Source organism: Oncorhynchus kisutch, linkage group LG2 (assembly GCF_002021735.2).
Source record: "Oncorhynchus kisutch isolate 150728-3 linkage group LG2, Okis_V2, whole genome shotgun sequence".
Taxonomy (NCBI): domain Eukaryota; kingdom Metazoa; phylum Chordata; class Actinopteri; order Salmoniformes; family Salmonidae; genus Oncorhynchus; species Oncorhynchus kisutch.
Genome location: NC_034175.2, coordinates 15,597,019 through 15,619,595, shown reverse-complemented (window position 1 = coordinate 15,619,595; position 22,577 = coordinate 15,597,019). Strand labels below are relative to the sequence as shown.

Genomic DNA, 22,577 nt, shown 5'->3' with positions numbered 1-22,577 from the left:
AACACTGATGTAAAAAAAGATATGTGTGCTTTGTAATGACATGCTCTCGAGTGCACATTTATACTGGGAAAAAAATAGAAATGCAATAATTTCAAAGATTTGGCAGAGTTACAGGTCATATAAACAAATCAGTCAATTTAAATAAATTCATTAGGCCCTAATCTATGGATTTCACATGACTGGGAATACAGATATGCATCTGTTGGTCACAGATACCTTAAAAAACAGGTAGGAGTGTAGATCAGAACACCAGCAGTCAGTATCTGGCATGACCACCATTTGCCTCATGCATCACGACACATCTCCTTCACATTGATCAGGCTGTTGATTGTGGCCTGTGGAATGTTATCCCAGTTGCTGGATATTGGCTGGAACTTGAACACGCTGTCCGTAGCTTATACCTGCTTATACCATAACCCCACCAACATCATGGGGCACTCTGTTCACAACGTTGACTCTGTTCACAACGTCAGCAAACCGCTCGCCAACATAAAGCCATACACGTGGTCTGCGTTTGTGAGGCCAGTTGGACGTACTGCCAAATTCTCTAAATTGACATTGGAGGTGGCTTATGGTAGAGAAATTAACATTCAGTTATCTGGCATCAGCTCTGGTGGACATTCCTGTAGTCATCATTCCAATTGCACGATCCCTCAAAATTTGAGACATTTGTGGCATTGTGTTGTGAGACAAAACAGCACCTTTTATTGTCCCCCAGCACAAGGTACACCTGTGTAATGATCCTGCTGTTTAATCCGCTTCTTGATATGCTACACCTGTCAAGTGAATGGATTATCTTGGCAAAGGAGAAATGCTCACTAACATGTAAGCAAATGTGCTCAAAACATCTGAGAGAAAGACACTTTTTTGTGTGCATGGTACATTCATGGGATCTTTTATTTCAGCTCATGAAACATGGGACCAACACTTGCCATGTCATGTTTATATTTTTGTTCAGTTTAGTTGCAAAGGTTTTGTGCTACTTTCAATAACAACATGAATTTATTTAACTGCTATTTCAATTAATAACCATGTTTGCATCCACCATTTTTCTGCAAGTTAAGTTATACTATAAAAAAAATCATAACAGCTGTGATGGAAACAGGAAGTTTCAGTACAATTTTATAAATGCCAACAGATAATTTCTTCATTAGACATGGTGGGATTTTTTTGTGTCTGTAAAATTAATAATACAAGAAATGGTGGTGGAAATGCATTTTTGGGCAAATATTGATTTAATAACAATTATTTTGAAGTAAACTTGGAGTCACGCTTTGATATGGTGTGTGGTTCTCCCACTAAGGACTTGCGAAACCATGCAGTTTATTAGGTAGGCTACAGATGAAATAAGTTATGATGAACTTCACAGGGTGGTGAAAGTGTGTGGTGATCTTGATACTCCTTTTCAAGAAATGTTAAGTGTCTTATTCTGCTGACATGATGATCAAAGCTTGACTGCCATTAGAGAAATAAAAATATTCTCGCTGTTATCCATAATAATCTCATCATGTATTTGTATTTATATTTATTATGGATCCCCTTGGCAGCAGCTACTCTTCCTGGGGTCCAGCAAAATTAAGGCAGTTATACAATTTTAAAAACATTACAATACATTCGCAGATTTCACAACACACTTTGTGCCCTCAGGCCCCTACTCCACCACTACCACAAAACTACAATACAAAATCTATGTGTACGTGTGTGTATGTTATTGTGTGTGTATATGCATGTGTTTCTGCCTATGTTTGTGTTGCTTCACAGTCCCCCTGGTTCCATAAGGTGTATTTTATTTATTTTATTGTATAACATTTTACTGATGGATCAGTTACTTGATGTGGAATAGAGTTCCATGTAGTCATGGCTCGATGTAGTACTGTGCACCTCCCAGAGTCTGTTCTGGACTTGGGGACTGTGACGAGACTTCATGTGACATGTCTTGTGGGGTATGAATGGGTGTTCACGCTGTGTACCAGTTGTTGAAACATATCAATACTTCTCACAAATACAAGTAGTGATGAAGTCAATCTCTCCTCCACATTCAGCCAGGATAGATTGACATGCATATGATTAATGTTAGTTCTCTGTATACATCCTAGGGCCAGCCGTGCTGCCCTGTTCTGAGCCAATTGCAATTTTCCTAATTCCCTTTTTGTGGCACCTGACCACTCGACTGAACAGTAGTTCAGGTGTGACAAAACTAGGGCCTGTAGGACTTGCCTTGTTGATAGTGTTGTTAAGAAGGTAGCGCAGAGCTTTATTATGGACAGACTTCTCCTCATCTTAGCTATTGTTGTATCAATATGTTTTGACCATGACAGTTTACAATCCAGTGTTACTCCAAGCAGTTTAGTCACTTAAACTTGCTGAATTTCCACACTATTTATTACAAGATTTAGTTGAGATTTAGGGTTTAGTGAATGATTTGTCCCAAATACAGTGCTTTTAGTTTAAGAAATATTTAGGACTAACTTATTCCTTGCCACCCAGTCTGAAGCTAACTGCAGCTCTTTGTTAAGTGTTGCAGTCATTTCAGTTGCTGTAGTAGCTGACGTGTATAGTGTTGAGTCATCTGCATACATAGACACACTGGCTTTTCTCAAAGCCACTGGCATGTCGTTAGTAAAGATGGTAAAAAGTAAGGGGCCTAGACAGCTGCCCTGGGGAAATCCTGATTCTACCTGCATTATGTTGTAGAGGCTTCCATTAAAGAACACCCTCTGTGTTCTGTTAGACAGGTAACTCTTTATCCACAATATAACAAGGAGTGTAAAGCAGTAACACATACGTTTTCCAGTAGCATAATCCCAAAAGCCCCACTGAAGTCTAACAAAACAGCCCCCACAATCTTTTCATCATCAGTTTCTCACAGCCAATCATCAGTCATTTGTGCAAGTGTTGTGCTTGTTGAATGTCCTTCCCCTATAAGCATGCTGAAAGTCTGTTGTCAATTTGTTTACTGTAAAATAACAATGTATCTGGTCAAACACGATTTTTTCCAAAAGTTTCCAAAGGGTTGGTAACAGGTTGATTGGTTGGCTATTTGAGCCAGTAAAGGGGGCTTTACTATTTTTAGGTAGCAGAATGCCTTTTGCTTCCCTACAGGCCTGAGGGGGCACACACTTTCTAGTAGGCTTAAATTGAAAATATGGCAAATAGGAGTGGCAATATCATCCACTATTATCCTCAGTAATTTTCCGTCCAAGTTGTCAGACCCCGGTGGTTTGTCATTGTTGATAAACAAAAATAATTTAATCACCTCTTCCACAATTTCTTTACGGAATTCAAAATTACAATGCTTGTCTTTCATCATTTGGTCAGATATACTTGGATGTGTAGTGTCAGCATTTGTTGCTGGCATGTCATTGCTAATCATGCCAATGAAAAAATCTTTAAAGTAGTTGGCAATATCAGTCGATTTTGTGATGAAGGAGCCATCTGATTCAATGAATGATGGAGCTGAGTTTGACTTTGTTTCCCCAAAATGTTATTTAAGGTGCTCCAAAGCTTTTTACTCTCATTCTTTATGTCATTTATCTTTGTTTCGTAGTGTAGTTTCTTCTTCTTTTTATTCAGTTTAGTCTCAAGATTTCTCAATTTGCAATACGTTTGCCAATCGGTTGTGCAGCCAGACTTATTTGACATTCCTTTTGCCTCATCCCTCTCAACCATACAATTCCTCATCAATCCATGGGGATTTAACCGCTTTTACAGTAATTTTCTTAATTGTTGCATGCTTATTAGTAACTGGAATAAGCAATTTCATAAATTTGTCAAGTGCAGCATCTGTTTGCTCCTCGATATACCCCACGGACCAACAGATATTATTTACATCAACAACATAGGAATCACTGCAAAACTTCTTGTATGACCTTTTGTACACTATATTAGGCCTAGCCCTGTTTTTTACTTTGGTTTTCCTAAATTTGGCTACTATATTGTGATCACTACATCCAATGGATCTGGATACTGCTTTCAAGCACATTTCTGCAGCATTAGTAAAGATTTGATAAATAGATGTTGATGATTTTATTCCTGTGCTGTTTGTAACTACCCTGATAGGTTGACTGATAACCTGAACCAGGTTGCAGGCCCTGGTCACAGTTTGAAGCTTTTTCTTGAGTTTGCAGCTTGGTGAAAGCCAGTTAATATTTAAATCACCCCAAAAAATACCTCACTGTTGATGTCACATACATTATCAAGCAGTTCACACATGTTATCCAGATACTGACTGTTAGCACTTGGTGGTCTATAGCAGCTTCCCACAAGAATGGACTTAGGTGAGGCAGCTGAACCTGTAGCCATATTATTTCAAAAGGATTTAACATCAGATCCTCTCTAAGCTTTACATGAATGTGGTTCTGAATTTAAACAGCAACACCTCCACCATTTGCATTTCTGCATATGCTGTCAATGTTTTAACCTTGTATTGCTATCCCTGTATCAACAAAAGTATTATCTAAGTGAGTTTCAAAGATAGTCAGAATATGAATGTCATCTGTTACTAGCAAATGATTGATTTCATGAACCTGGTTGCTTAAGCTACATATGTTAACATGGACTATTTTGAGCACTTTTCTGGGATGCTTACTATTTTTCATTGCTTTACTTGGAAGCTTAGGACAGAAGTAGATATGTTCATGTTATTTATGTTAGTGCAGGGTGAGCTGCACACAGTGGACTTCCTACTAGGGCATATCGCCTCAGTGCTAACATTATAAATCCGGTTCAATAGGCACATGATTACTACATACAATAGCTGTCGGATCAGCAGAGGCATTCAGGGCAGTTAGAGGGACATCAATTAGGCTACTTAAATTGTGTCTACCAATGCCCCTGGTATAATGTACATTTGCTGAAGCATTATGACAACTCAATGTCACAATGGTAGGGATAAGATGAGTTGGGCTTGGGTCATTGATAAGTCATTGTCTCAACACAGCCTTATAATGCTGTGAAAGGATCCAGGAACTCAAATGATTTGTGTGGATCCCATCCTCATAAAACCTGTTTTGTTTCCAAAAGGTATTGAAATTGTCAACAAAAGTTACACCCATTGAGCTGCAATAATCACGTAGCCAGTTGTGAAGAGAAATAATCCTGCTAAAGCGTTCAATGCCACGATTCAGAGATGGCACAGGGTCAGATATGATGGGTATTTTCTTAGTGTCTAGCAGAAAGTCAATCAGCTATTTAAAATCCAGTTTCAACTGTTCAGAGCTGCCCTTCATAATGTCATTAAACCCCACATGGACTACGTAGTACATTCGGGAGCAGCTTAGTAATGTCAATTTCTCGAGCTCCGGGATAGGACATTACAGACAGGCTTGTATCTGCAAGCTGTTGGCTAGATCGCTGTTGGAAGACCAGAGTAGGCTATACACATTTGCAGTTTAATGCAAAGGTTTTTGTGACAGACTATTGGTAGAGTTAAAAATGCGATGGAAACACATTGAACTTTAGATTTGGCCTACAAGTGAATATAACATTGGAATGGAAAGATGAGACTCTCATGAACAGGATGGTGTTCTCAGTTTTGCCCTACAACCCCTTGTCTCATAGTATCCCATACAAATTAATGGAATGATGGATGTAGTTTTGTGCCAAAACGTTTAAGGAGTGTCAAAAAAAAAAAGATTTCATGAGCTTTCTTCTATCTCCTAGATATAGGACAGACACTTCAAAACCTTATTCCTTATTATTTATTTATTGACTATCTATTTGCCATTTATGAATGTGTTATTCAATACTTTTCTATGGCCTATAGTATTTTAATTTTATCAACAACCCAAAAATATTTATAATTTTGGTAGGCCACCTAAAGGGGTCCTAAAATGTAAAATCAAATAGCTAAATGATCCATGGTATGACCATCTTAAAACAATTCCAGATGTTAGCTTAGTAGAACTTAGCCTACAATCATGGAAACACATGTGAACCATTTTATGACATCTTGTTTGTTTTTCTGTTTTGTTCTTCTTTCCTTCCCCTCTTTTATCTTAATGCCCTGGGAGGATAGTCTGATATGTTTGAAGTACATCGCCTACTTAAGGCTATATGCCTCTCAAACTCAACTCTGGACCTCGAAGCCAGTTCTACCTGCGTTCATTCATTGTTCCCTTCTAATCAGGGGCATATTTAGACCTGGGACACCAGGTGGGTGCAATTAATTATCAGCTAGAACAGAAAACCAGCAGGCTCCGGACATCATAGGGTAAGAGTTGAATAGCCCTGCTATACCTTAAACAAAGGAAATAACTTTATCAGGTTAATTACCATATAGACTACGGGCACAGCCTATATTATGTCTGTATAACATGAGAATTGAGAAAGTTGGAAACACCGCACGCCTCAATTTATAACAGGCGAATGAACTCCCTCTCTCACTGTCACATCCACTCTGTGCGGACGAGGTACTTGGCTGGAGCGCGCCCGTAAGAAGCCAGTCGACATTTGTAACTGTTCTTAAACCTACATTCTGCGGTCAACTCACTCTGCAGACTTATTTTTGTTCACTTTGAAATTAAGCTCCATTCATCAACATCAAACTGGACTCTCGGCGGATAGTTATTTACTGCTGTTGACTTTCTTGTCAACTTTCACACACCGTTTCTTGGGACATGGGTGCGAGGCGCGATGTGCCAACTTTTCTGGCTCTATCCACATTTATATTCGTTGCAACATGTGAGCCAATGGATCAGAAAGATATGCAAGGTAAAATAAATAATACTAACTAACTCATAGTAGTGCGCATTTTGTGAATAATCTAATTCAATTAAGGGGAAGTGTGTTTTCGAAATGAATTAATGCAGACAGTTATTTCAAACAAGCTCGCATTTTTGGTCTGGACTTCACTTTGTTCTGCCATAGACGCACATAAACTCGAGATGGTTATTATAATCCTGAAAATACGAGTTACAACTGTAATAATATTTAAAATGAAGTGCCTGCGCGCCCTATAACCATTTCTAACTCGAGTTTAAAACACTCCACACACAGGGTGCAACGTTTGTCTCTCACCTTTATGGCTTGAAATATGCTATTTTATCTCTATAGGCTAGTTTCTATCATCTGTTTTCTCATTCATCTTGGTTATGTTGGTCTTGTTTCACTGCTGGTCAATTAGGTTCTTTAACTAATAATATTTAATATTTTCTTTAAATGATATATCCTCTCTTTTTTCTTTCTTTTTTGAGATGACAAGTTTTTTCCTTCCACATGTCATAACTGTTCATGTCTCCTCCACTTGTATTATTTCTGACATAGACAGGAACAGAGAAAGTGCTAAGCCAACTATTTTATGACTTCCTTGGCTGACTTTCCCCTTATTCCCCTCTTTCCCCTTTGAGTGCTCACAGCCTGCTTGTGGCAGAAATCCTGACCATTGCCAAACCCCATTGTCTAAACCAGTGTGTGAATGGGTGAGGATATGTCAGAAATAATAGCAGAGAGAGGGAGGCAGAGAGGAAGGAGGAAGAGGAAAGCCTTCTTACTAAGAGCCAGAAAGCAGCCAGGAGTCCCGCTCCTTGTATTCCTCTCTCTTTTGTTTCCTCCTGGGTTTTAATATCCAGCAATGTGTCAACATGGGCTTTGACTTTTGGCACTGTGAAGTTCTCTGTGATAATGTTCAGGAATGCCACTGCTAAAATTGATGGAAGTAAATTAATTCTGTATTGGTGCACAATCTAGGAAAGACAACAAAGACAGAGGGAAATTCAAAGTCATAGGAAGAGAAAGTAAATTGAAAAATACGTGTAAGAAAATAGTTGATATGTGCTATGTATTTGAAACCTACAATGTTATAACACTGTACTATCTGCCTATTAAACGGACATGTAAACTGTAGATTGGGACAATTTTTTAGTGAAATAAAATAACTTGTAAAACTTGTTCTTCTGATTTAAGAAGTCTTCATAAGGGATATGGTTCTAATAAGAGTCAGATGTTTTTTTGGGTAATTTGGATGTTGCTTCAGAGATGTCAAGAAGTCACTCAACAGTTGTCCTCATATACCTGGGCAAGGGTCAAAGGTGAAGCGTCATCATGGGACTGGATGAGAGCCTTTGATCAGGGAAAATGGTAGATAGATACACGTTCTCTTCTTCATTATCATTCTCTGTCATTCTCTCCTTCCTTCTCTCTGTCTCTCTCTCCCCACCCCCTCTCCAGTCATTGACATGCTAACCCTGGACTCCAAGTCCAGTGTGTCTGCGGTGGGGAAGGTGACAGGTGCCATGAGTGTGTTCAGTGACATCTACATCGTGTCCACATTCCGCTTGCCTCCCAAGATGGGAGGGGTGCTGCTGGGCCTCTACAGCAAAGAGGAGAACAAGAAGTACCTGGAGCTGGCCATCATGGGAAAGATCAATAAAGGTACTTAGATACTGTCACTCTCACTCACTGACTAAAACAGAATGAACCATTTCCCAGTTTCTCTGTGAAGGAGCGTACAACTAACTCAGTCTCAAACCACCTTTAGTATTTAAAAGTGTTCACATGAATATCAATCTGTCCATCAAGTTTCCCTTTTTCATCCCCCTTTTTTCTATCCATTTTACTTTTCTCTCCTTGTTTTTCTTTAGCTGTTATTAGTTACCTGTCCATGTTCAGTAAATCCCTCAATTTGAGTTTTTCTCCCCCTGTTACCCTCTCTCGTAGCTCTGGTGCGTTACGTGAGGGAGGATGGCAAACTTCACACAGTGAACCTCCAGAGCACAAACCTGGCTGATGGTCGCACACACTCCATTATTCTCCGGATCGGAGGCCTGCGCAGAGACAACCTACACCTGGAGCTCTACGTCAATTGTCGATTAGCTGACTCCAGCCAGGGCCTCCCTCCATTGGTCCCTCTCCCCGCGGAGAAGGTGGAGATTCGTAATGGCTTCAAGGCCTACGCAAGGCTACAGGTGACAAGGAGCACTGAGTCTGACACTAAGTCCCAAGTAAATCCCATGCCCCTTTAGCTAGGGGCCAGGGCTTCATCTCAGTAGCCCAACGTGGCTTGTTATCCTCATCTCCTATCCTCAATCTGCACTTATTTAAAACACAGGGTGAAACAATATGGTGGATACCTACTGGAAATGAGCTTTCACCTGTCAAGGTCTTTCACATCAGTGTAGATGAAGTGGAGCAGATGAGGAGTGGAGGCAACTTTTAATTGAGAGGTGGTCCTCTTTGACTACCTTTAAACATGGCAACAGCTGTCATATCTAATCATATCATAGCAGCTTCAACCACTGCATGGTGTGATCCAAGCTTCTCCCATTACAGGGTGCTGTGGAGTCCCTCAAAATTGCGCTAGGGGGCAGTGTGGCCAAAGCAGGTACCCTGACAGACTGTCCATTCCAGGGGGATTCATCAGTCTACAGCACAGGTGTGTCCAAAATCACTATATGACTTTCCAAGTCTGTAATGAAAAAAGTTAATCAGATGTGTATCCTGAACATGTTTCAACCTAAAGTCCTTTTCCTCTTCTTACAGTCGGTGCGACTGCAGAAGTGAACTCCATTCTAGGTGAGTGTATCCAAATGTATCCAAATGTCTCTTTTCAAGTATACAGTGAAATCAATGTCTTATGGAAATGTGTGTTGGCTTTACTTGACAATGATTGGGCATTCTGTGGGTATTGTATGTCAGGAGACCACACAAAGGCTCTGATTGGTCAGCTGATCATCTTTAACCAGATCCTAGGAGAGCTGCGAGAGGACATCAGAGAGCAGGTGGGTTATGTTTGTGTGGGTTTGTACAAGTGTATGCATGCAGCATGTGTGTGTGTCTGCATACTGTATGTGATTGTGCATTTTCATTGATGTCTCCAGGTGAAGGAGATGTCCCTGATTAGGAACACCATTCTGGAGTGCCAAGTGTGTGGTGAGTGAACAGCCATGGGAAAAAAACTATGTGTACTGAAAAATGTGACCCATTCCTCATGTTCCCTGTTCTTGTCTTGCTCATAAATACGAAACCTAAACCAACAGTGTGTTGACCTCCAGGCTTCCACGACCCTCGTTCCCGCTGCTCCCCCAACCCCTGTTTTAGGGGCCTGTCCTGCATGGAGACCTCTGACTACCCAGGGTACCGCTGTAGTCCCTGTCCAGAGGGCATGACGGGCAACGGAACCCACTGCCAAGACATTGACGAGGTATGACACAATAACAGATAGGAAATGGAAATTAGCCTGGCTGGGTTTTAAATTGTGTTTTTACACTGCCTCAAGCTCACAGTTGAAGCAATGTGAATTGACAAGGCTTTTAGGGTGACAGCTGAGCTGTTGTCAAAATAGACCCTGTCACTTCAAGTACTGTACTCAGCACGGCTCTTATTTCAAAGAGCCCCTACTGTACTACTTATCTCTGTCTATTTCTCTCTCGTCTCCCCCACTCTCTCTATTTCTATTCTCTGTCTCTCTAACCTGTCTCAGTGTTCCATAGCCCAGCCCTGCTACTCTCCAGGTGCGTGTATAAACACAGTGAAGGGTTTCAGCTGTGAGCTCTGCCCCCCTGGTCTCTGGGGCCCACCCCTCTTTGGGGTCGGACTGGAGTACGCCAACCACCACAAACAGGTACACACACAAACACACACACACTATCACTTTTTTCCTTGCTGACATAATCCATAATTCCCTATTGTCTTATTTCTTCCTCACACACCTTGCTGTGGTTTTGTCTACAGGAGTGTGCAGACATCGATGAGTGTATTGAAGTTGCCAACGCCTGTGTGCCCCACTCCATGTGTACCAACACCATCGTAAGCAGAAACCCTTTTCAAATGTGTTTATTACAATGTATGTACAGCATCAAATCTTCACAAACGAGACAACGCTCTCTGAGCGTGAGAGTACTGTAGAGCCGCTGTGTAGTAAAGCTGTTCTCTCTCCCTTGCTCCTCTCTCGCCCCTCCTCCTCTCACTCTCTCCCACCTCTCCTTCTCTCTCTCCCTCGTCCTCCTCCTCTCTCTCTCTCTCTCTCTCTCTCTCTCTCTCTCTCTCTCTCTCCCACCTCTCCATCTCTCCATCTCTCCCAGGGCTCGTTCAGGTGTGGTGGCTGTAAGGTGGGTTACTTGGGGAACCAGACAGTGGGCTGCGTGCCCCGTAGGTCCTGTGCCACACTCAGCTTTAACCCTTGTGATGCCAACGCCCACTGCATTATAGAGAGGAACGGAGAGGTGTCCTGTGCGGTAAGCAACAGTGGTCTTTTACTACCTTTGCCCTCCTGGACAGGAACAGAGGAGCCACACTACCCTATACTGCCAGCCTCGGTATACTACTTTATAGATGTTCTTTAGGTTTGGTTGAAAATGCTCTCCTTTGTTCCACTCTCCAGTGCAACATTGGCTGGGCCGGTAACGGGAACACTTGTGGCACAGACACAGACATTGATGGATACCCAGACCGCTCTCTGCCCTGTATGGACAATGACAAGCACTGTAAACAGGACAACTGTGTTTACACACCCAACTCAGGCCAGGAGGACGCAGACAACGACGGCATCGGAGACCAGTGTGACGAGGACGCAGATGGGGACGGCATCAAGAATGTGGAGGTGTGTTTCCATCTCAGACCCTCTGTGGTAATTGTATCTGGGTGTATGTGAATGATTGTAAGTCATTGTTTCTAATTTTTCTCATGACCATAACGGTTATATTTTGCAGGATAACTGTCGACTAGAACCCAACAAAGATCAGCAGAACTCAGACACAGACTCTTTCGGTGACGCCTGTGACAACTGTCCCAATGTCCCTAACATTGACCAGAGGGATACGGACAGCAACGGGCAAGGAGACGCCTGTGACAATGACATAGATGGAGATGGTGTGTATTCACACAGGCGCGTGCGCACACAGACTCACACTTTCACTCACACACTCACTCACACATAAACGGCAAGATGTCTGGGAGACAACTTTGTGGGCCGCAGTGGAAGTTGACATTACACTCATTGCAACTAGGTGATGGCCCTCATGTCGCCCCCCTGTCTTACCCTGGTGTTCAGGTATCCCCAACGTGCTGGACAACTGCCCCAAAGTCCCCAACCCCATGCAGACTGACAGGGATGGAGACGGTGTAGGAGACGCCTGCGACAGCTGCCCTGAGATCAGCAACCCCATGCAGGTAAAATAACCTTCACACACCCCCAACTCCCAAAATGTGGATCTACAGAAGATATTCAGCCACTCTTGGCTGAAACAGGGGTTTAGGCTGCTCATTTGTCTTGTCTTTGGTTTATTCTGACCTTCTCCCTCTAGACGGACATTGACAATGATCTGGTGGGGGATGTGTGTGACACTGACCAGGACACGTGAGTCTCTGACTTCAACACGCACACCCGCCCGCCTACACACAAACACATACAAACTGCACTCACACTGCTACAGCTGTCACACAGCGCTACACCTGCTGTGGCTAACACCCACATACATTCACCTGCTGCGCTCATATTCACAAAAACACACATTCACTTTACACCTACTGGGATTTACAAGTAGACACACACACCTGCTGAGGCTTGTTTTTGTGCTGCAGTTGTTAGATCTTCCTGATGGTGTTTTTCTAGGTGATCAAAAAAATGCAAACTATTTCAGTACAAACAAAATTTGTGAACACGACTTGGGCCAGGATTCAATGCAAGGCACACTATACCCGATTTTTAAAGGTAATGTACAATTGAGCCGACATGCGCAGCATTTACCATGAATGCGATCTCTATGACCGTTGTTTAAAATGCCTAAGGCGCATTGTTGGTTGTCTAGTGCACTGCGCTAGAGCATGTCTTGAATTAAATCCCATCCTTTGAGTTGAACTGAATTCCAATGCGTCTATGTGTGTCCCAGGGATGGGGACGGTCACCAGGATTCCAGGGACAACTGCCCTGACCATCCCAACAGCTCCCAGCTGGACTCGGACAACGATGGCCTTGGGGACGACTGTGACGATGACGATGACAATGACGGATTCCCAGACGTACAAGACAACTGCAGACTTATCACCAATCCCAACCAGAAAGATTCTAACAGTAACCAACCGTTATTAAAACTTGAACAGTGAACTATCCCGTTAACAGTAACCAACCGTTATTAAAACTTGAACAGTGAACTATCCCTTTAACAGTAACCAACCGTTATTAAAACTTGAACAGTGAACTATCCCGTTAACAGTAACCAACCGTTATTAAAACTTGAACAGTGAACTATCCCTTTAACAGTAACCAACCGTTAAAGGGATAGGTTCACTGTTCAAGTTTTTGCTTATTATTTTACTTCTGCATTGCTAAATGCTTCAAAAGTGCCCCTCTGTCTTACTATGGCCGTCTCCCTCTCCTCTCCCAGGTAACGGGGTGGGCGATGTGTGTGAGAACGACTTTGACAATGATTCAGTCTGGGATCTGATTGATGTGTGCCCTGAGAGTTCAGAGGTCACACTGACAGACTTCAGAGCCTATCAGACAGTCATTCTGGATCCAGAGGGCGATGCCCAGATCGATCCCAATTGGGTGGTGCTCAATCAGGTGAACTCGCTTGACCTCTTTGGCTCAACACATGAACAACTTTGATCGTAGGCTGAAATATCCCTTTAAGGTTATCCTCCTACTCTGAAATCAGTTTACAAGGAGCACCATTATGGTTATTATAAATAGGCCTATGTTAGTGCATTGACTACAGTCTAAAGCCTGGTATATTGCATTGTGCATATTTGTCAAGTTCTTATGGAATACTCAAAAATTACAGTGAGGGAAAAAAGTATTTGATCCCCTGCTGATTTTGTACATTTGCCCACTGACAAAGAAATGATCAGTCTATACTTTTAATGGTAGGTTTATTTGAACAGTGAGAGACAGAATAACAACAAAAAATCCAGAAAAACGCATGTCAAAAATGTTATAAATGGATTTGCATTTTAATGAGGGAAATAAGTATTTGACCCCCTCTCAATCAGAAAGATTTCTGGCTCCCAGGTGTCTTTTATACAGGTACCGAGCTGAGATTAGGAGCACACTCTTAAAGGGAGCAGCTTGTTACCTGTATAAAAGACAACCAATCAATCAATCAGATTCCGAACTCTCCACCATGGCCAAGACCAAGAAAAAAGAGCTCTCCAAGGATGTCAGGGACAAGATTGTAGACCTACACAAGGCTGGAATGGGCTACAAGACCATCGCCAAGCAGCTTGGTGAGAAGGTGACAACAGTTGGTGCGATTATTCGCAAATGGAAGAAACACATAAGAACTGTCAATCTCCCTCGGCCTGGGGCTCCATGCAAGATCTCACCTTGTGGAGTTGCAATGATCATGAGAACGGTGGGGAATCATCCCAGAACTACACGGGAGGATCTTGTCAATGATCTTAAGGCAACTGGGACCATAGTCACCAAGAAAACAATTGGTAACACACTACGCTGTGAAGGACTGAAATCCTGCAGCGCCCGCAAGGTCCCCCTGCTCAAGAAAGCACATATACATTCTTGTCTGAAGTTTGCCAATGAACATCTGAATGATTCAGAGGACAACTGGGTGAAAGTGTTGTGGTCAGATGAGACCAAAATGGAGCTCTTTGGCATCAACTCGCCGTGTTTGGAGGAGGAGGAATGTTGCCTATGACCCCAAGAACACCATTCCCACCTTCAAACATGGAGGTGGAAACATTATGCTTTGGGGGTGTTTTTCTGCTAAGGGGACAGGACAACTTCACCGCATCAAAGGGACGATGGACGGGGCCATATACCGTCAAATCTTGGGTGAGAACCTCCTTCCCTCAGCCAGGGCATTGAAAATGGGTCGTGGATGGGTATTCCAGCATGACAATGACCCAAAACACACGGCCAAGGCAACAAAGGAGTGGCTCAAGAAGAAGCACATTAAGGTCCTGGAGTGGCCTAGGTAGTCTGTGGAGGGAGCTGAAGGTTCGAGTTGCCAAACGTCAGCCTCAAAACCTTAAAGAGTTGGAGAAGATCTGCAAAGTGGAGTGGGACAAATCCCTCCTGAGATGTGTGCAAACCTGGTGGCCAACTACAAAAAACATCTGACCTCTGATTGCCAACAAGGGTTTTGCCACCAAGTACTAAATCATGTTTTGCAGAGGGGTCAAATACTTATTTCCCTCATTAAAATGCAAATCAATTTATAACATTTTTGACATGCGTTTTTCTGGATTTTTTGTTGTTATTCTGTCTCTCACTGTTCAAATAAACCTACCATTAAAATTATTGACTGATCATTTCTTTGTCAGTGGGCAAACATACAAAATCAGCAGGGGATCAAATACTTTTTTCCCTCACTGTAGGTGTGTGATTCATTGTGCATATAGATTCTGATTTTAGCGAGTCCTCTTTTATTGCAGGGCATGGAAATAGTTCAGACCATGAACAGTGATCCTGGTTTAGCTGTGGGTAAGTTCATGTTATGGGTTAAGTTTTTTGTTACTTCTTGTCCTAGTCCTGTGATGTATGTACTCTAAATATAATTGCTCATTTTTAGGCCTACACCGTGATTTCATTATAGCAGTGTATTGAAAAGGTGCTGGAAAGAAATATATACATTTTTAAATTCCAATGAACTGAATTGACCTGACTCAACGTAATGACCTCCCCCAGGCTACACAGCGTTCAACGGGGTGGACTTTGAAGGCACCTTCCACATTAACACGGTGACGGACGACGACTATGCAGGCTTCATCTTCGGCTACCAGGACTCCTCTTCCTTCTACGTGGTGATGTGGAAACAGACAGAGCAGACCTACTGGCAGTCGACACCCTTCAGGGCCATGGCCCAACCTGGCCTGCAGCTCAAAGTGAGTGATGGGACACAAACACAGCAGCCTATAGGTGGTGCTACTGATAAGAACCTTGGCTGAATCGGGACACTTCCTGAGAATCACCTTCAGACAGACTCTGTTGTTGGATATAAGTACAACAAAGCATGTTGTGGTGGCATTGTAAAAACCTTTGATGGTTATATAAAATAATCTACTACAGGGTTCAGAATATACAACAATCTCTGTCTGTCTTGTCTGTCTGTCTGTCTGTCTGTCTGTCTGTCTGTCTGTCTGTCTGTCTGTCTGTCTGTCTGTCTGTCTGTCTGTCTGTCTGTCTGTCTGTCTGTCTGTCTGTCTGTCTGTCTGTCTGTCTGTCTGTCTGTCTGTCTGTCTGTCTGTCTGTCTGTCTGTCTGTCTGTCTGTCTGTCTGTCTGTCTGTCTGTCTGTCTGTCTGTCTGTCTGTCTGTCTGTCTGTCTGTCTGTCTGTCTGTCTGTCTGTCTGTCTGTCTGTCTGTCTGTCTGTCTGTCTGTCTGTCTGTCTGTCTGTCTGTCTGTCTGTCTGTCTGTCTGTCTGTCTGTCTGTCTGTCTGTCTGTCTGTCTGTCTGTCTGTCTGTCTGTCTGTCTGTCTGTCTGTCTGTCTGTCTGTCTGTCTGTCTGTCTGTCTGTCTGTCTGTCTGTCTGTCTGTCTGTCTGTCTGTCTGTCTGTCTGTCTGTCTGTCTGTCTGTCTGTCTGTCTGTCTGTCTGTCTGTCTGTCTGTCTGTCTGTCTGTCTGTCTGTCTGTCTGTCTGTCTGTCTGTCTGTCTGTCTGTCTGTCTGTCTGTCTGTCTGTCTGTCTGTCTGTCTGTCTGTCTGTCTGTCTGTCTGTCTGTCTGTCTGTCTGTCTGTCTGTCTGTCTGTCTGTCTGTCTGTCTGTCTGTCTGTCTGTCTGTCTGTCTGTCTGTCTGTCTGTCTGTCTGTCTGTCTGTCTGTCTGTCTGTCTGTCTGTCTTTCTTTCTTTCTTTCTTTCTTTCTTTCTTTCTTTCTTTCTTCTTTCTTTCTTTCTTTCTTTCTTTCTTTCTTTCTTTCTTTCTTTCTTTCTTTCTTTCTTTCTTTCTTTCTTTCTTTCTTTCTTTCTTTCTTTCTTTCTTGTTCCCCTACAGGCAGTGAAGTCCCGTACAGGGCCTGGTGAGTACCTGCGTAACGCCCTGTGGCACACAGGGGACACCAACGGGGAGGTGAAGCTGCTGTGGTCGGACCCACGGAACGTTGGCTGGAGAGACAAGACATCTTACCGCTGGCAGCTCAGCCACAGGCCCCAGGTGGGCTACATCAGGTAGGCCACACCCCTCTTTCTCTCTTAGTTATTTATTATTTTTATTTTATTTTAATCTACTACTTTCTATTTGTAGCCGATGTTCAGTAACTGTTTTATTGTCAAAGTCCTTTAGTACCTGCTTAACTATGTATCAGAATTCCATATTTTTTTACTAAATTAGGGGCAGATGGGTTTGATGGGTTTGCACTTGAAGCTGAGTTCATCCTCACTGGACAGGACACAGTTGTGGTACACAGCTGTGTGACCACTGTTGACCACTAGAGGGAGTTTACACTGCCTTGGCTTGGCTTGGATGATTAAAAAAGAAAAAGAAAGTTGGCTGGTGGCAGTTTGGTGGACTTGGTCGCTATTCACCAATTTATACTCCATATTTTTTCCCTCCTAAACCTCTTTGTGACTTTTACAGAGAGACCGGGCCCCCTGGCCCTCTATTGTCCCTGTTGCCATGCCAACCAAATCCTTGGCAAGAATTTTCTGAGTGCCGTTCATATGCAGATCCAGAGGAAACTACTGTAGAGTGGGGGGTCTGAGAGAGAGAAAGTGAGCAAGAGAGAGGGGGGGGGGGGGCAAGAGAGGGAGAGAGCAGGGAGAGTATCAAAGTCAGAGAAATAAACAGAAAGATAAACAAGTGTGAGGGAGTCAATGAGAGTAACATAGAAGAATAGGGAAAAATCTCAAGCAGATTGTCAAATTCTAAGAGTGTAAGAGAATATCTTCAATCAGATGTCATGTCTGAGGAACATATTGCTTATGCAAATAGTTTAATAAACCAGATTTATTGGGTGGCATAAATACCACATTGTGCTCAACAAAGCATCAGCAAGACATTTTCAGAAAACACATTCATTTGAACCAACACCTGCGTTTGAGCATCTCTCAAAACCCTCACATCTCTGGCCCATTATCAGTAGCGATGTGTAGGTAAAATCACCGGGGAAGCCAAGCCAGAACAAAAAGCGATATTATGTGGTGATATTTATTTGCTCTATAACCTGCCTTGACACCGTGATTTATAAGGCATAAGGCCGAGACAATAAGAAGACACAGCGGCAGATTAAATTCAACCACATATTTGTTTCATTACAAAATCGGAGAGCAACACCTGTCTGGTGAAGTCCACAAAACATATTGCCTGTAACAAACAGTTACATGACCTACAGCATGGTCAAGCAGGGTAATGTTTCTGACATTTTCGGACTACTAAACAACTATTGATTTAGAACCACGGAAAGTTACCACAAGTCGCAAAGAAAACAGGAGCTGCCTCCACTATTCCAGCACAATTTCAACTTCAACATCATCAAATCACCTCTCCTTAGTCTAATACAGTGACAACTAAAATATACCAAAAACGATTTAGTCCAATCAACATAAGCTAAATATGATGTGGCTGTCCATGGAACTGATTTGTGTGTGTGTGTGTATATTTGTGTGTGTTTGCATGCGTACAAGTAGAAAAAACTTGTTGACGCACCTGACTTGTAGAGAAACGCCAATGTCATCCTCCTCTCTAATGTTGCCTAAACGGCCTATGACTCTGTCATACAATACACACTTTTTGTTTTCCTTGTCATTTAGCCTAACTACCTTTCATGGGCAACGATGCACCAGGCCAGCATACTACATCTAGCTACTTGTTAACGTCCAGGGGCACAATGTATGAATTTATGGTTAGATCAGAATCGCTGTTATAATCATTGGCCAGTACGGAGAATTAAGTAAAACCACAAGTCCAAATCCCGATCTCCATCCATTGCTAATTTTAGGAAAGGCACAATTTTAGCAAGCTAGCCCCCGGAAGACAACAACACAAAGAGATGCAACAATTCACGTTTTTTTCTGTCAATGTTGATGTTTGGCTTGTGATGTGATTAGTCTGAAGCCAAATCCAAACTGGCTTCCCTTGACACTTTTTTTTTTGGTGCTCCAGGACCTTTCAGAGCTGAGCTCACACAGTTTAGCTCAACACTGATTGGCTATTATTATTTTTTATTTCTAATCAATGGAGACCAAATGCTCGCTGGCTTCCCTTGCATTCAATGCTATGGGCAGCAACAATTTCATACTCTTTCTGACCAGACAGCGTCGGATAGATACACTACACATACTGAGACAGAGGGGCACTGTTACGTTAGATCAGATGCTTTCTCTGGTGAGATACATTCATCCTGTTGCGAATTGAAGGAAATGTATGAAACACAGAGGCAAAAGATACATAATTTTTAATGTTTTTTTCTTGGTCCATTTTTTTGGGGAAGCCTAGCTTCCCTTGGAATCCATGAATACACGCCACTGCCCATTATAAAAAAAGTTTAAGGAGGTTGCGGAGGGAGGGGGGGGGGTCTCTCCAGTTGGGTGCAGTGAGTGGAGAAAGAGAGAGACATGTTTTTTAGAGGCAGGGAGGCCCTATTCAGACCCAAACAGAGAGACACCTGCTTTGTATGCTGTGCAGAGGAGTCAATGGAGCACTGCAGCGATGCACTGCACTCACTCAGGCAGCGACTGGGACAGGGGCTGGGCCTGCTCTCTCTGTCTCTCTTTCTCTGTTCATCCAAATCACCCATTTTGAGTTCTGTGTTTACTTGCCACTGGGTTTTAGTTTGGTAGCACTTCATTTGACTAATCTCTTATATGACCACATGCCAACTACTACAGCTACCCACAACAATCACGTTATGGGTATGTGACAGTGGTATAAATAAGGACAGTGTGAAGTTATAGGATGACTTTCATTTGGATAATTACCAGAGGGAACATGACTTGAAATGACAAGGGATTTTAAGGGTCCCCTGATTTGTGCATTGCTCTGTGGCAGGGTGAAGTTATATGAGGGGACGGAGATGGTCGCTGACTCTGGCGTGGTGATTGACACTACCATGAGAGGCGGACGACTGGGGGTCTTCTGTTTCTCCCAAGAGAACATCATCTGGTCCAACCTGCGCTACCGCTGCAACGGTAAGCAGCGTTCTTCACATTGCTACTAACCACTAACGATACTTGTATTGAACAACATAATGCTAGTGAACTAATTTACTTGTATGTTCTGCTTCATGTATCTGTTGTTTATTAGACACTGTTCCAGACGACTTCAACCCATATCGCAAACAGGTTCTGCTGCACATCAAGGTGTGAGAGGATTCGAGGATGTGTGAGTGCTGAGGCATGTAGATGAGTAACCTGTCCAGCACTGTCTCTCTACACACACACTCTTACTGCCTCTCAGTACAGCATTTCAACTGCTGTTAATGTGTGTGACTGTGTCTGCCCATGAGTGAAAGGGGAGGAGTTTCAGAGTTGTGGTAAAGGAGGAAGAAGAACCAATTTACAACATTGTTGTTATACCAGACTGGAAAAGCAAAAAGGTACTAGACTTTGGAAAAAGGATACATGATAATGAATGTATGTAGGACTGTGTTACTTCTGGGTTTGAGTTGCTGTCCTTGCCTTCAATTTCACTGTATGAACGGTGGTTGTGTGAATGATAGCGGTTAACCGTTGAGTTTGACTGTTGCGTTAGGTATGAGTGCTGTTGTTGCTTTGTGTTTGTGTATTTACAGCTATCATAGGAATACATTGATTATATTTTGTGTTTTAAGACTGAACAGTTAAAGGATGTTTTTTTAAATCTCATATCTAACTGTAAAATAAAAAACATAAGCTAGTGTTACAGGGATGATGGGGATTTGAAAAATACTGTACATCCTCTGAATATGAAACTCCGGGTAACTCTGTCATGACCAGATAATGTCATCTCAGCAGCAAAATACAGATCTGTCACAAGAGACTGTAGACTTGCAGTTATTTAGCCATATTACTTTAAGCCTTTAATAGTGGAATTATGTCCCTAATTTGAATAAATGTGGATCTCTGTGGATTCTAGTGTATACTTTCCTGGGCATCTGATTCTGTGCCCAGTAATTGAATATGAAATAAAGCCTTATTGGATGTGTTTCTTTAAGTCATCTTTAACTGATTAGTTAAACAGAAGCATAAACAAAGAGCAACACAGTCTTTGTCCACAAAAAATAATAAACAATTGAATTTCTTAAAAATATGTTTATTTGACCTTTGTGATTCTGTACACAGCAAGAATGCTAATGAATGATACGACTTAGAAAAAAAAACTGTCAAGAGCAACTGTGAGTGTGCACTGCTGTTCCGAGGTCATCCAGTCAGTGAAGTATGTGGTGACACTGGTGCTAACTGTATCTAATCGTTGAGTGCTGTGGTTGTCATCATACCTCCCAGGAGCAGACAGACCCCAGGGCTCAACTGACTGAACTGCCCAGTCTGTCTCCACTGTCTTCTTCTCTGTTCCATATTAATAGCCAGTCATAGAAATCCATATACATTGTACAGAACTTGCTATATTTAATATCATATTATGTGTCACATAGCCTAATTACGTTATTCTTATGTCAGTGTAGTAACACTGTAATAACTCAATGATGACACTGTATTTTAACATGTTACATTGTAACTTGCTTTGTAATGGAGTTGAGCATTTGTGCTACCACATAATTGAAATAAAGCCTCTTCCCATTCTACTTGTGTAATAACAACAAAACGAGTTACCCTGCTGAGGACAGACTTGAAAATGAATTTGGATTCCATTTAGAATGGAGTATTTTAAGCATTATTCTATTAACCTGGAGATGTCCTGCTATTGACCCCTGACTACTGTGTCTGGATTCCAATCTGATCATTCATTCTCTTTGCTCTATCCTGACTAACTCTCTCTCAGGTGTGAATAGATGCAATATGATAGGCATTTGTCATCCTAGGTCCTGTTGGCCATACAGAGTTTGTGCAATACTGCTTCCTATCCCAATATGAGGGAACTTTCAGAGTGAAGTCACAAGGGCAGAGGGAGGAGAATGACTTAGTGGAGTTGGCAAAGGTCCTCACGTGGCAGCTAGCCAGCCAGTGTCTGGTGCGGACAGTGGGACCGTTTGGAAACAGAGGCTTGCCAACTGTATAGAATAAATTCACTGGGTTTCTCCCATAACAGGCCACATGTGAATAGATAGAATAAATTGGGTCAATATGGCGAATGACATAGTATTACAGATATGTTTCTCTAAATAATTGTAGTAGTAAAATGTATTGTAGAAAGTGATTTTGAAAATATATTTTTAAGTGAGAACAAAGTTTTCAAGTACATATCACAGTGTTCTTACACACATGGAGAGAAAATAATGAGGAAAAACAACCTTTCTGAGCTCCTCTGTTAAAGATGGAATACCCTGGGTCCGGGAGGCCGGGACGAGTGCAATATTGGGAGGGCATTGTACAACAGTGCACCACATCCCACACCTGCCTGGCCCTGGGAGGGGTTAACACTTAATCTGCCTCCCCAAGCACCAATATTTCATGATCTGGCTGCAGTCCCAAGTTTACCCTCTCTTCAGATATGTCTGAGACTCACATTGCCTGAGGAAGACAAAAGTGTTGCATATTAGTCACTGTCTAAAAGAGAGCTTAGGCTCTCTCTCTCTCTCCCTCCCGTGTGCGCGCGC

At 42.4% G+C, this 22,577-nt stretch overlaps 1 protein-coding gene across 1 annotated transcript; it reads left to right on the top strand.

Annotated features, from left to right (window-relative positions):
* The first annotated feature begins 6,396 nt into the window (after window positions 1–6,396).
* On the top strand, window positions 6,397–21,603 carry LOC109903489 (thrombospondin-3a). Its single transcript, XM_031788515.1, has 22 exons — window positions 6,397–6,711; window positions 8,167–8,370; window positions 8,656–8,903; window positions 9,268–9,370; window positions 9,478–9,510; window positions 9,634–9,716; window positions 9,816–9,867; window positions 9,990–10,138; window positions 10,418–10,558; window positions 10,669–10,743; window positions 11,019–11,171; window positions 11,318–11,536; window positions 11,646–11,805; window positions 11,987–12,105; window positions 12,240–12,292; window positions 12,825–13,006; window positions 13,320–13,498; window positions 15,328–15,376; window positions 15,581–15,777; window positions 16,883–17,055; window positions 19,874–20,013; window positions 20,129–21,603. Exons 1-22 carry the CDS (start codon window positions 6,618–6,620, stop codon window positions 20,188–20,190), a joined length of 2,868 nt encoding a protein of 955 aa, XP_031644375.1. The 5' UTR covers window positions 6,397–6,617; the 3' UTR covers window positions 20,191–21,603.
* Window positions 21,604–22,577: the final 974 nt, after the last annotated feature.